General features: G+C 38.9%; 1 protein-coding gene across 3 annotated transcripts in view; it reads left to right on the top strand.

Annotated features, from left to right (window-relative positions):
• The window catches only part of fhip1aa (FHF complex subunit HOOK interacting protein 1Aa), a 39,397-nt gene that overhangs the window by 8,296 nt on the left and 17,424 nt on the right, over positions 1–13,677 (top strand). For 2 of the 3 annotated variants that reach the window (XM_042485306.2, XM_042485308.2), the window contains 2 exons: positions 6,903–6,967; positions 9,236–9,459. In XM_042485306.2, the coding sequence (XP_042341240.2) occupies positions 9,349–9,459 (111 nt within the window). In that variant the 5' untranslated portion in view covers positions 6,903–6,967; positions 9,236–9,348. The remainder of the gene's footprint in view (positions 1–6,902; positions 6,968–9,235; positions 9,460–13,677) is intronic. The other variant, XM_042485309.2, reaches the window with a different exon arrangement.

The raw sequence follows: 13,677 nt of genomic DNA, 5'->3' as shown, positions 1-13,677 counted from the left end.
CTTAAGATAAATGATCGGACACAGCGGTCACTGAGGGAAATAATAGAAACACAGATAAGAAAATGAATGGCCTGTTTCCTTCCTGCTGTGGTGTTGATTGGATTAGGAAAGTAAACACTATAAATTATCAGACCGGGCTCTACCGTCCTTTCAATGGCTTCACCTGTAGCTCTTAAATATTTCATCGGCTGCTATCACTTTAATGGGCCTGTCTGTCAGTGGGTTACCATGACTGCCACCTGGTCTCTCTATATTTATAATAAGGATGCATCAAGGGAAATGAAACTCAGCTGGACGTTACAGTTTAGTATCTAGCACCACAAACACCCCACTGTAGACTCAAAGCAAGTTTAGTAAAGAAATGCGCTGAAATATGCTTAAATCACATTTTATCTGACTTTTCATTAATAAAGGCTGTTGGACTGAGGTTTGAAACTCCTCTTTAGTGTGAAATATGATCTCTATTCTGAGTTAAGGGTGTGTGATGCCTGTAAGCTATTTGTTCAGACCACGCCTGTGTGTATGAAAGCCTCTTAGATGGCAGAGAGCTGACAATACCAGAAACCAGATCAGAAAAAAAAGACAAAACCCCTCGAGGGTGAGCATTTCTCTTTTTATTTTTTTTACCTTGCTTTTGCTCCTCTCAGCCTCGGGCTTTCTCTCTGCTTTTGATTATTGCGAGCTACTTTGACAAAAACACTGAGGCGCAACACAACAGCCAAGCCCATGTCCTCACTTTGTCATCATGTTTACATTGGGAGTGGGGAGATGAGCCTGTTGCTTATTATGCAATAATCCTTGTAAAACCAACCACCACTAAATAGAATAAAATTCCTAGTTTTCGGCTGTCTGTGCAGTGATAATAAATAATGACTTTAACTGATGAAATAATTTGCAGCTGACAACTTGGAAAAGGCATGACATGTTTAGGCAAAACAAATTGCTTGTAACAACTCCTATCTGTTATCAAATTCCTTCACAATAAGGGTTAGTCATACACTTTTTTTTGTGGATAAGAGTTCAGCAACTCAACGTTGCACGGCACGTGTGAAGAAACTGGGCTTTGAATAATGGTGTATTGTGTCCATTAATTTTTTACAAAATAAAAGGAAATTATAGTTGGCTTTGTTACAGCTTTAAGTTTTGTAGTTAGTTCGTTTTCCTGAATTTAGCGTTCATATTTTATGTGAGCATTATTCAGCTGAGGTGGAAGAAACTGAGTCACATGACTTGACTCGAATCTGTCACAATTTGCAATATGAGGGCCTGAAACTTGCTTGGCTAACACTAATAAAAGAGTAACGTTGAATTGGATATTCATGATATGAGACTTTAGACCCCAAATGACTTTTTTAAAATTAATTATTATTATTATCATTTTCAGTATCTAAGTTATGTTTTGTTTTTGAAACATAGATGAAACACGTGAAACACATCAGGTGATTTCTAGTGCAATGCTTGAAAACCTGGCAACCTACTGGACACGGCAACCAGCTTGATGGGAGCTAATTCAAAAATAATATAATTTTGATAAAAGGATTATGTTTATGATGATGATAGTGAGATGAGAACAGCAATATGTAATGTCTGCAGCTGAAAAATCTGTGAAGCAACCACCACAACACAAAGAAGAGTACGTGAATGTGTCTGTTTAGCTTATTGGCTTCCATTTTCACTTGAGAGTCCTTTAGAGCTAAAGGGCTGTGTTATAACCTTGGAGCCCCATTCTCGGTTGTTGTGGAAACTGGAGTACATTGTCAAAATTTCAGATGACTTCACTTGCGATTTGCTGACTTACAGCAGGGACTCAATATGCGTTTCTTGCTTGTCACCACACTAATTTGAGACTTGTACTATGTGATTTACTCCCACTTCTGCTATTCAGTCTGTGTCAGACCGGCAGAAATAAATGAAGGCGTCCACCATGAAGTAGAACCCCTAAAACATGATGTAACATTACAAAAAATAGCAGTAAAAGAAGCGAGTTTAGATCTGTTGGTGTTACTGAGTACTAGACTTGTAAAACCTTCAGTCACAGCCCAACATCAAATAAATCAAAAAGTAAAAAACAAGTCAAAAGATGAAGACTGAAGGAGAAGAGAGGAAGATAGTCAGTGCACCAAAGCTTTTTTTCACTTAAAAAACACTACACTGTGTGTAGTGTAGTGAATTATCCCTAATGGCATTTTAGAAACTAGTTTCTTGACCCTGATTTGATTTGTTACCATTCTGCTTTCCTCCAGCAAATCAATGTGACTTTAAAAGATGCTGAAACATAACAAAGTAAACACATTTCTCCAAAAATTTTGTGGCTGAGATATTGTTTTAGACATCTGGTCGATATTTTGCTGCTCATGTTCTCACATTTTCTTTTATCTGTTGTCATTCGATGTAAAGCACTTTGAGTTTACATGTAATGAAATGTGCTATAAAAATAAAATCTGCATTGCCACAATCCATCCTCCTAGTTTCAAACAATGTACATTTCATTTTAAAAACATAATAATTTACACCCTTTAATATATTTATACCCTTTTTAATTACAAAAATATAAATAAAATCTCTTTAGGATAATTGACTTATGTAGGAGGCTACTTCTTTCTCTTAATATATTAAGTGTTATGCACTAATTTACCAAGGCAAATTCCTTTTTGTTAAAAATGTATTTATTTTTCTGTTTCCTTGAGAGGAAATGTCAACAGCACCCGAAACCATGTCAAAAAGAGCAACATGTAAATATTATCACAGATATTAGAGGCATATTAAAGAACAAATCATTCAAAAACAAGGCTGATAAAAGTAAGTAATGGAACAAATTCCTTGCATGTAAAAATCTACTTGGCAGTAAACCTTATTCTCATTTAGATGGTAGGAATCCATAGTCCTCAATGTTAATACACATTTAGAAAAGAATTATTGCATACTGAATTACAGTCAGAGAATGTTGTTTATTAGTGCTGGCACTGTGTGTTTCTCAAAAACGTGACCCTGCGACGTCCAAATGTCCTCTCATGTTTGAAAATAATAAGTGTCTATGAGTAAGCTAACTACATCTGCATCCTAGGCTGGATTTATCTGCCCTGTTAATTGCGACTGTGGAGACGAGGAAGTAGCAAATACATGTAATTATGAAATTGCCATAATTGGATAATTGGAAATAAGGAGAATCCAGCAAGGCTGGTGTGGAGTAATGAGATCACTGTGCCTGTATTTTGAGACTGTAAACAGACAAAAACATAAACACAAAATGCTGCATTCTCATGTAAATATTCAGCTCTCAAGACCCAACTCTCAGACTCACACACACATGCACAAAAGATGTATTTTTAACAACTTATACTTTGGCATGTGCTCTGCTTGTCCCATTTCTGGCTTTACTGTACTTCAGTTTATTTTGAGCATGTGGAGCAGTGTCTTCAGGGTAACTGCGGGCTCTCCCTCAATGACAACTCGACAGAAGGTACTGTAAATGAGAGCACGATGTAGGTCATGACTTTAATTCATAAGCCCTTTACTAGATTAGTTGAAAATCACATTTTAGTTTTCAAAAACAAGCCTTTGTTGTGCTGGAAAATGTCACACACATTCATATTTCATAATATTATAAGATGCTGGTACTCAGTCTCAGTTGTGGTGTATTGAGTTGATAAATCCAAGTGTTGACCTATTTGGCCCATAGTACAAGACAGAAAGGTTTTGTACCTAATGAAGCATAATTGAGGAGGAAGGCAGTTGTTGCCAGTGTATTGTTGTCTGAAAGAAGCTAATCACAGCTTACATCAGGCTAATCTTGCAGTCTGTTGTACCACTGAAAAATAACAGAAACCAAACCCTCAGGGGCTCCGTATGAAACTGAACGTTTGTGACAATAACCTGTCTGCATAACCCACAACACAGCAGGACCAACACTGAGACAGCTGAAAATTAACCTGAGAGAAAAAAATGACTCAGATAAACAGGGTCTGATTAAAGCACATAACAGCAAATGGGCTGATGTAGCAGGTAGGGTAATCTTCGCAAAATGTTTCAACACCATTTAATTAAAGAGCCCCATTCAACCATTCATGGCTCCAGGTCAGAAAAGGCTCAACGGGAGATAATAATTATACATTTTAACCTGCTAATATTTTTAGTAAATTTTGTCATTCAGTATGCAAATGTATAGGTACGGCCACACGTACCTGTGTGTATCCCACTGGCTAATTAATTGCCACTTGATTTGCACTGTGCACAAATGGTGGTTACAGTTGATTTTGGGATGGTGTCATTGCAGAAGTGTAGTGACCACTCCTCAGTTGACCCCTGGTTAACACAGTTAGTTCTGCAGGACTTTTGTCGTTGTGTAACGCTGTTTATTGGATTTATTTTATTTGGTTTATTGAATGCACTACCAACAATGTAAAGAACCCCAAAATAACAAAATAAATTCATAAGCTCCCAAACTGAAAAACTGATCTTACAAGAGGACTAAAGTGGATACAGAAGTAAGGGATCCTCAGAGAGAATGGGGGGGAAACCGTGGGATCCTGACTCTTACTGTACCATGAACAGCAAGTATTTGCTAACTTGACAAAACTGTTATTGTCCCCCTGTGGGAGACATAGGGTGCTAAAATATAGATGAGTCCAGAAACCAATATGTGTTTTCCGTCATCTAGCTGCACTGCCTTTGCTGTGGTAGCAATCGACTGCGGCCTGCTGACATGATTAAACACATATCATTATAACAATAATGTCATATTTCTTGCTTTTTAAAAATTTTCCTTTGTATTGCTTTTCTATTTTTCTTTTGTGATGTGTTTTAAATTTTTTTGTGTTTTTAGTGTTTTTTAGTGTTAAGTGCTTTGCCATGTTGGTTTTGATAAGTGCTATACAAATAAACTTTATTATTACTATTATTTACTAAAACATTATGGTTGGATTGACCATGTTAGCCGGTGGCCCCCAGTTATTGTTGAACGTACTTTATATGGATGGTGATGGTAACGTTATTCAAGTTTACATACTCATATAGTCAAGGGATGAAGTGCCGTAATGTAATGTTACTAAAGTTACTAGCTAACGTTAGTTAGCACAGTCAATAAGGGGCTGCATTACTTGTGATGCGGACCGAATGATATTTACCTCTTGGTCATTAGGTTTTCTTAGTTAGAGCAAACAACTTTATATTTCACAATGATGCCACAGAAAGTTGATTGAGTTAATTTATTCTGTGCGACCACTGCAGCCCCTATACGATGTCTCAGCCCCCGGTAAGCTGTGTTAACTTAGCTAACGTTGCTTATTTCGCCATGTTAGGCTAGGCAGCTGCATGCTAGTCGCTGTGAAGTGAATAGAGATTGACTGTTAACAAAAAACTGTTTTGCTGTTGTTACTGGAAACAAAGTCCTTTCTGAAGGTAAAAGGTAAGGGTTAAAATAGAAAACTGTACACTTCTCAGTACAGCTTGTATTCAAACGCGCGCAGGAATGAGGGAGATGCCACGGCAGTAATGGCGACATGTTTGATTCCCGTACTTTTCCTGGATTCGTGTATTCATTTGACTTGCTGGTATCAAATAATTTTAGCTAGCTTCAGGCACTTTGTTAGCAAGTTACCCATATGGTTTTATCATTTAGTTGTAGTATAATTTCAATTAGTGAAGCCAAACCAATTGTTTTGGGTTGAAGGATTTTAATGTGAAAGGGAGAAACACAGATGCTAGTAAAATCTGTGTTATGTAAAATGTGTACCACTCTTGATATCAGTTTTGCACTGCAGACTTACTGTAGGATGTGTGATTACACGACTGCTATCATCCCAGTCATAAAGGATTAACATGTCAGCTTTTGAAAGCCTTCTGTCAGGTCTTGTTTCTGTTTCTGGCTGCAGCATCTTAGTTGATAGAGCTGGTCAGCCTTAACCACATAGTTGGTGGTTCAGTTTCCGAGCTCCTCCTGTCCCCATGTCAAAATGTCTTGAACAAGAGTGAACTAAAAATTGCACGTATGTTTGCAAAAAAAGTCCCTGTGACTCATAAAAGGTGATGTACAACTCCATGGGTGGCTTTTTTTACTTTACTGCTGGGTGAAAAACTGCATTTGCAAGTCCATTGAGAGGTACAAAACAATCCTGACAAACAAAATGAGTGTTTGATGACTCTCCTTTAACCAACTCACCCACACACACACACACACACACACACACACACACACACACACACACACACACACACACACACACACACACCTCCATCTGTCTCCCTCTCACTCTCACACGATATCACGCTTTTATGAAAGGTTGCATGTTTTCCAAGAAACCCACATTTTTTAGAGTCTTACAGACCAAAACATAAACTGCAGAGAGATTAGGTGGTCAGTGTGGGAAAAAAAGTAGATTTTGAGAATTTTAAAGTTGATGCATCACATGACATGATTCCCATGACGGCTTGGTGTAAGTGCTGGAGAGGACCGTAGAGGAACGGGCCTCTCGCAGTTGAGAATGATGCCAATTACATCACAACACTAATTGGAACGGACAATAGTGTTATTCTCCCATGATGGCGGGATCGTGAGGATGTGATATAGATGTTGAATTCCTGTGGAAATATGAAGTGTGGACATGTGTTATTCTGTACGTTTTATGCTTGTAAACACAGCCGCTGTCAGTTTTATTTATTTTTTTTATTGATTTTTTTACCTTCTCCCTTCCTGGAGACTTTCTCTCACAGTGTTTTTCCTTTTTTACTCCCTCCCCCTCCTACTCTCCCCTCCCTCCCTCTAACCTCCTCCCTCTCCATCTCTGTCCAAGTGGCGTTCGGAGAAGCTTACTCATGTCCAGTCACTTCCCACCATGCCTTGCCTCTCACACGGACACTCACTTCCTGCTCCTGTCTTTGACATATCTGTCTTTTTTTGTGTGAAGACAGGACAAGAATGAGGTCCTCGTCTGCTTAGCGACCCCTCCCCATTGAAGATGGTTCAGCAAAGGTAAGAAACACACACACACACACACACACACACACACACACTCTGACACACTCGCCACGCTGCTTTACATTCCTTCTCAAGAATCCACTGAGCCTGCAACTCTCCTCTAACTGAAAGCAGATGGTGAAAGTTCGGCTTGTGTGCCTCGTTACGCCTAAACTCTGTGGTTGGTGGGGATGTTTTTGTGGCACTGTGGCAAAGTGGATTCAAAAGAAGAGGGTGAGCTGTGATTGGTTGAGAGGCACTTTTAGGGGCAGGAGCTGGAGGCTCAAATGTGGTATTATGGCATGCAGCTGGTGCGTGTTTTACAGTTGATCCCCCGTGGTGACAGAGTCCATATGATGCTGTATTGTTTAGTGTGGGTGTTTAACATTGTCCTGATGTTGTGTTAGTGGGAGGCAGACAGACTTAAACCGTGTCATGTCCTCTTTAGCCACGATAGCGGCATGACTCCAGGGATGTTGGCAGTGGTTTGAACTACCACTTTGGTCCAGAATTTAACATTTTATTGGATTAATTCAGATAAATTTGAGTACAGACATTCATGCTCCCCTGATAATGAAGCCTGCTGACTTTAGTGATCTCCTGACTTTTCCTCTATCGCCAGTATGACGTTGATGTTTCCATTTTTGAGTGAAATATCTAAACCACTATTCTGGTACACGTGTCCTCGTTGCCCAGGGGATGAATCCTGTTTGTTTGACACAGAGCTTTTTCTCTGCAATAATCCATAATCCAATGGAAAAACCCCATTGATTTTTTTTTGTTGAGAGAACCCAATGTTAACTTCTGTGCTGGCCTACAAATAGCCTTAACGTCATCCCTTTTCCACTGTCTGTCTGTAAAACTGACAACATTCCCATCAGTCTCAGCTGCACTTTGATTAGTGCTAATTAGCAGCTATTAGCATGCTAGAAATACTAGTCACTCAAACGTAGTGTTTAAAGGATTACTGTTTTGTTAATGTACACATTTAAATTAGATATAGGCATGAGGTGCACTGACTTGTTAAATATTGCTTTATAAAAAACAAGCATCGGTTAGTTACTGATGTGAACAATGCTGGATTTAAAAACAAAAACAAACAAACAAACAAAAAAATCACAGGATTACATCTTTTTGCCACATTTTTTATTGGTACTTAACTTTTGGTTATTAGAAAATGTGACTATTGATTGATTTTGTTTTTGTTGGACATTGTTTAGCCTGATTAATTAAATTGTGCTCAGTTTGACTATTTCCGGAGTGCTTTTTTTGCTAGTCGACTTAATGGAAAAAAGTTGATAGGAACATCCCTACTGTTAGCATTGCTGCAAACTCTTAGTGAGTGAAATGTTCCTGAGGAGATTTTATAAGTCATGTTAAATTACATGGCTGTGATCTTTATATACATATGACATCATCTCAAACTGTAATGATTATCGTCACATCCACTGTCTGCAGCAGAGGAAACATGGAGAGATAAGGCAAATCCTAACATCCTTCCCGTTGAAGTGCTGGCGTGTAAACATTGTACCGTATAGCGGAGAACTGAATTTGTCTTTGAAGTTTTCACTTACAAATTATCCCGTTTTGAAAAAGGACTACACTAAGAGTTGTCAAAGAAAACTTCTGTCTTGTTCAGCCGAGTCAGTCTTTCCAGTTAAGTCGTCGCCAAGAGAAACAACAAAGTAGTTCCTTTCTGAAGGAAAAAAGTTGGCATTTTCAGATTTCCATGGTGCCAATGTGAGTGTTGGAACTGATCTGCAACGCTGCCCTCAGGATATTTTCAACTAAAAATATATCTTGTTTTATAAAAACAAGGAATGTGAGCAGTGGGGACCTCGCTTGTCTTTTCTTTCCCTCCTAACTCCCCACATTCAGCCAGAGTAGCTCACACCCACTCGCCGTTCGCCTTGTGATGTCAAAAAATGTTTTTGTAATGAGAGTGATGTCAGGGGGCCTGCAGGAATCCACTCTGGGCGTGTGAGGTAGTCCAAAAGCAATTTGACAGCTCAGTCAGAAGTGCAGAGCGCGGCAGGCAACTCTCCAAACCAAAGCTGAGCGTCTCTTTCTCTCCTCTACTGAGTCATCTGACTTTGCCTGTTATTGTTCTCTTTCCTGCATGCCTGTCATAGCTGCTGTCTAGCCATGCAGAGGCAGAGAAACGCACTGCGATCACCAGTCCTATTTGTGCATCTGTGCTGATATTTTATGAAGCAACTTTTTTTGTGGCTCCGTGTATAATGATGTCTGCTTGTGTTTCTTTTTTTTTTTCTGCGTCCTCAGGACCTCTGTGATTATGCTTCCTCCTGTGGTTATGGTTGCACCCAGTAAGCAGTCAGGAATGTCCTCCTTCTCCTGCCTATGACATGGTTTAACTCGCATATGATCCGGTCACCATGATGGCCTCCATGGTTGCCAATGGAAACCGAGATGATGGGCAGTCTCTGGTGTTGAAAGGGGTGGATCCAGAGACCTGCATGATAGTGTTCAAGAACCACTGGGCTCAGGTAAACAACAACAACAACACTAAAGTCCCGCAGATTAAAGGAACAGTCTGACATTTCAGAAAATACACCTTTTTACAGAGTTAGACAAGAAGTTCATTACCACTGTAATGGAGTCTAAACACATGCATTAAACCACACAATAACACAACACAACTGATCCCCATGGTGGAAAATAAATTTACTTAAGTAATGTACTCAAGTGCAATTTTCAGATACTTTTACGCAAGTATTTTCATTTTATACTTCTTTTTACTTTTACTCCACTACATTTATTTTGTAACTCAAGTTACTAGTTACCTTACAAATTCTGATTATTATTATTATTATTAGAAAATATAATCAACTAATGCATTATAATGAATTATTATAGATTAAACTACCCGGCAATATATAAAGTATGTAAATTAAAATGAGCTCCTCTTTTTTCAGCTGCAACATTAAATTGATGAGCACATGAACGCATCAATAATAAGAATACAAAAATATAATATTTATTATTCTGAAATGGGGCATTCTGCAGCATTTGTACTTTTAGTGTACTTTACTTTACAGGGTCCATACAGTCATGGAAAACCTAAAAAAGTCATTTTCCAGGCGTTGAAAGTCATGGAATTAGTAAAAATCATTGAAAGTTTTGGAGATGACTTGGACTTTTGTTGCGTGTAATGAAACTTTAACAGTAATCTTCCGTGAATAACATTTCATTCAATACAACGTGACAACAAATTTATATTCTGTAACTGTCGATGTAAAGTAGCTCTAGTATCTGTCGATGTGTGGCAGAGTTTTGTTTACCATCACATGGCCTATGTTCGGCGATTTTCTCCCTGCGTTCCGTCTGTCCCTTTATTTATGCCAGCTACCTAAAATTGTTTGAACCTTATATTATATATAAAATTTTCAATGTGGGACTTTTACTCATAACCGAGTATTTCTACACTGTGGTTTTGCTACTTTTACTTAAAGGTTAAGCTTATTGGATTTAGTGGCATCTAGCAGGGAGATCTCAGATTGCAACCAACTGAAACTTCTCTCCATGTGCCAAGCGTATAGGGGAGCCGGCATTTGGTTTGTCCGTTCTGGACTACTGTAGAAACAACATGCTGGAGTCTGTGTGAGAGGACCTGCTCAGTATGTAGAAATAAATGGCTCATTTTAAGGTAACAAAAACACAACAATTCTAATTTTCAGGTGACTACACACCAAAGAAAACATGCTTGTTATATTATATTCCATTTCTGCCAAAATATTCCACTTAATCCTACACGCTGGACCTTTGAGTAAAAAATCTATGTACTACCACTGACTAATCCCTACAAGTTTATCTGGTGACAAATTTAATAACCGAGGAATGCAGCGTAATTTAGCTGTGAGCTCCACAGATTCTTGCCGCTGCTAAAGAGTCAGACCCCACACTGACAGCTACCAAGGTAGACTTTAAAGCCGCTGACACTTTGCTACAAACACACTTTTCAAACCCCTCAGTGTCTGGCCAGTGTCGTTCTGTGTAACGTGTGTTCCTCTCAGTGTGGGAGGAGTAGGTCTCACAGGCTGCCAGGACCCACAGGGGTGAACAGGGACGCACGCTGCTGCGAAGAGCCAAAAGTCTGAAACAGTCAGCTTCCCACTGCCAATATTCCCCTGGCCATAACTGCACTGCAGTTCACTGTCGCTGGGACAGCACTTGAGTCAGTTTCTACTTTAGTAAGGCAGAATTCGAGTAGAATTTATGCAGAGTTTGACGCCAAAAGGATGTTTTCACATTCATCACCAAAAGAGGAGAGTTTAACACGTTCATGTATCACAACTTGTGATGTAGACACTTGAAAGTATCTACAAACACTGAGAATGAACTTTTCAGGGAAGCAGGAGATGGCTTGTGTCCATTAGCCAAATGTACTGTATACTATGCAGGACCTTCCTAATAAAACAAGACTCATACAGAAGTAGTCCCTTTCCATCATCAATTATAACCCACTAGAAGTGCTTGGTGGTGCCCTCTGCCTGTATTTTCTTATTTTCTGTGTTGTGGGATGTTTATAGGCGTTTACCCCCTTTTGAAAAATGTAGCAACCAGGTACCAGACTGTAGGCAGCAGGCATCCAAGAGACACAGCACCAAAAGAAAAAAGAAATACTCACTCAAATATAGTGAGGCAAATGCCAAATGAGAGTTGATGTGGGTTGGCTTTAACTCTCACTTTACTTATCTACGAACAGTAACAGACAGTCCTGCACAGTATACTTTTTAAACTTTTGAAATGAAAAATATCTGCATACTAATATATTGAGGATTTATCGCTAAGGGAGAAGGAGTAGGTGTGACTTTAATAATTTTAACAGGGCAATTTTTTTTAGCGGCAAAACCTTACAGGATCAAGCACATATTATTTTGTCTTCGTACTGTATGTATGGAGGGGAACTTACTGTTCTTTGTCATTAGTTTGTTTAGAATATTTTATTTATCTTTTCTAGTGGGGGATTTGTGTTATATGATCCATTTCTTTGGTTCTTGAGGAATTATGTCAATTTATTATAATAAATTAGTTTGATAAACAGAGCTTAAAGTTAAAGTACTGACTTTGTAAACAGACAAACACCAATTCTGATACCTGAAATTGCGTATCAGCCAATATGGAGATTCGCCTTGTTACCATTGCATTTAAAAAAAAATAGCAGACTCTGAATCTAGAGCCTTGAATATTGTACATGTTGCCTTTTTACAAGTGGGACCTGCCAGTATAAACTACTGCCATTATTGCATACATTTTGCTTACGGCTAAAGTAAAACTGTTTACAAATAATCTATTTTTCCTCACCGCTTCAAAACAGTAGTTGTAACTTACTGTGTAGGCTATTGTTTCAAGGCGGCAAAGAAAAACTGACTTCTGGAAAAACTTTATCTGGGTGTAAACCACTTTCAATTTTAATAATCGACCATGTGTTATCGGATCAGTCCATAGGCTTGCATACTTTCCGATGCCCAGTCCAGCATTTTATGCAGTATAGGAGGCGATTCCAATACCTGTATCGCAACAACTTTATTTGGAAATACTGGTTTGACAAAGGAAATTCTAGTTAGAAAAGTAAGCATGATCGATTAAGAGGATTTGCTTAGATACTTTTTGTCCATCTCCTTTTTTGGAATGTGTGAATTACTGCAGTGATGTACACAGTGTTAAAGGTAATAGTTAATGTGGTTGGTAAATTCAGACTGATGTGAAAGTGCTGTGTTATCAGTGAGCTTATTGTTTTGAATACAAACTTGTTCTAGTAGGTCTCCAAGTTGAGCAGGCTTAACAGTCCAGTCCAGATCAGTGACAGTTGGCACTGAACATGATGGCAGGCACAACATCACTTTGTGTTATAGTTTATAGTTTGATTTTGGCTCATGTCTTGGGTCTGTCGTTTTATTGTTTTTTTTTCCACAGATTGGCATGTTCCTTCACTAGTCCCAGCCTGACTGTGAACAGAGAAATGAGAGCTAAAGCTTGTTTTGCTTTAGGCAAACTGGCAGCACAACCCCACTCCTGTAGAGTCTTATTTCCATGCTTCGCTAATCTGAAGCCCGATAAGAGTGCTCTTGACTTTGGTTTCAGTTCGGAAAACCTTGAAATCAGAGTAACGTGTTGTGAGTAATATTGGCCTCGTCCCTCAGTAGAAGGCTCTGGCTGTTTCGTAGGAAGATTAGGTTTATGTTCGTTCGCTGTGTGTTATCTGCAGCTCTCCAGGCCTCACAAAGCTCACTGTGTTTGTTGTGACATGCAAAGTGATCGGTCTGTTGCTGTGGCTGCCAGCCATCTAACTACAGAAACAGTGAGGAGCCATAGTGACGAGACGAGTTACTGACTCATTCCATTCATGGTTAATACCACGTGACCCCTAATAAATCTGCCAATGTTACGAATGTGTTTCTGTTTGGTGACATGTACAGGTTATGAGGAAACACTCCCACCCAGTGCATGTTTAAGAACATCTTCAGACTTCAGAGTTTCTCTTAAATTAGCTTAATCCCGGCTCCCATCGCTCAGCTGAATTTGCTTTCTGACACTTACAATAACATTTCCTTTTTGGACATCTGTCAACTAATCGTTTCATTAATTCAGAATAATACATTGGAACCATTTTGCAGAATTACTGGCACCTTTAAAATGAGCAATTCAGAGCACTGTCTGAATCTGACCCCACATATGTCATCTTTCATTAATAATACACAAGA

This window comes from Plectropomus leopardus, chromosome 3 (genome assembly GCF_026936395.1).
Source record: "Plectropomus leopardus strain MGB_pleo_1.0 chromosome 3, ASM2693639v1, whole genome shotgun sequence".
Taxonomy (NCBI): domain Eukaryota; kingdom Metazoa; phylum Chordata; class Actinopteri; order Perciformes; family Serranidae; genus Plectropomus; species Plectropomus leopardus.
Note: the sequence above shows the minus strand (reverse complement) of the source record. Positions and strands in the feature narration are given on the sequence as shown.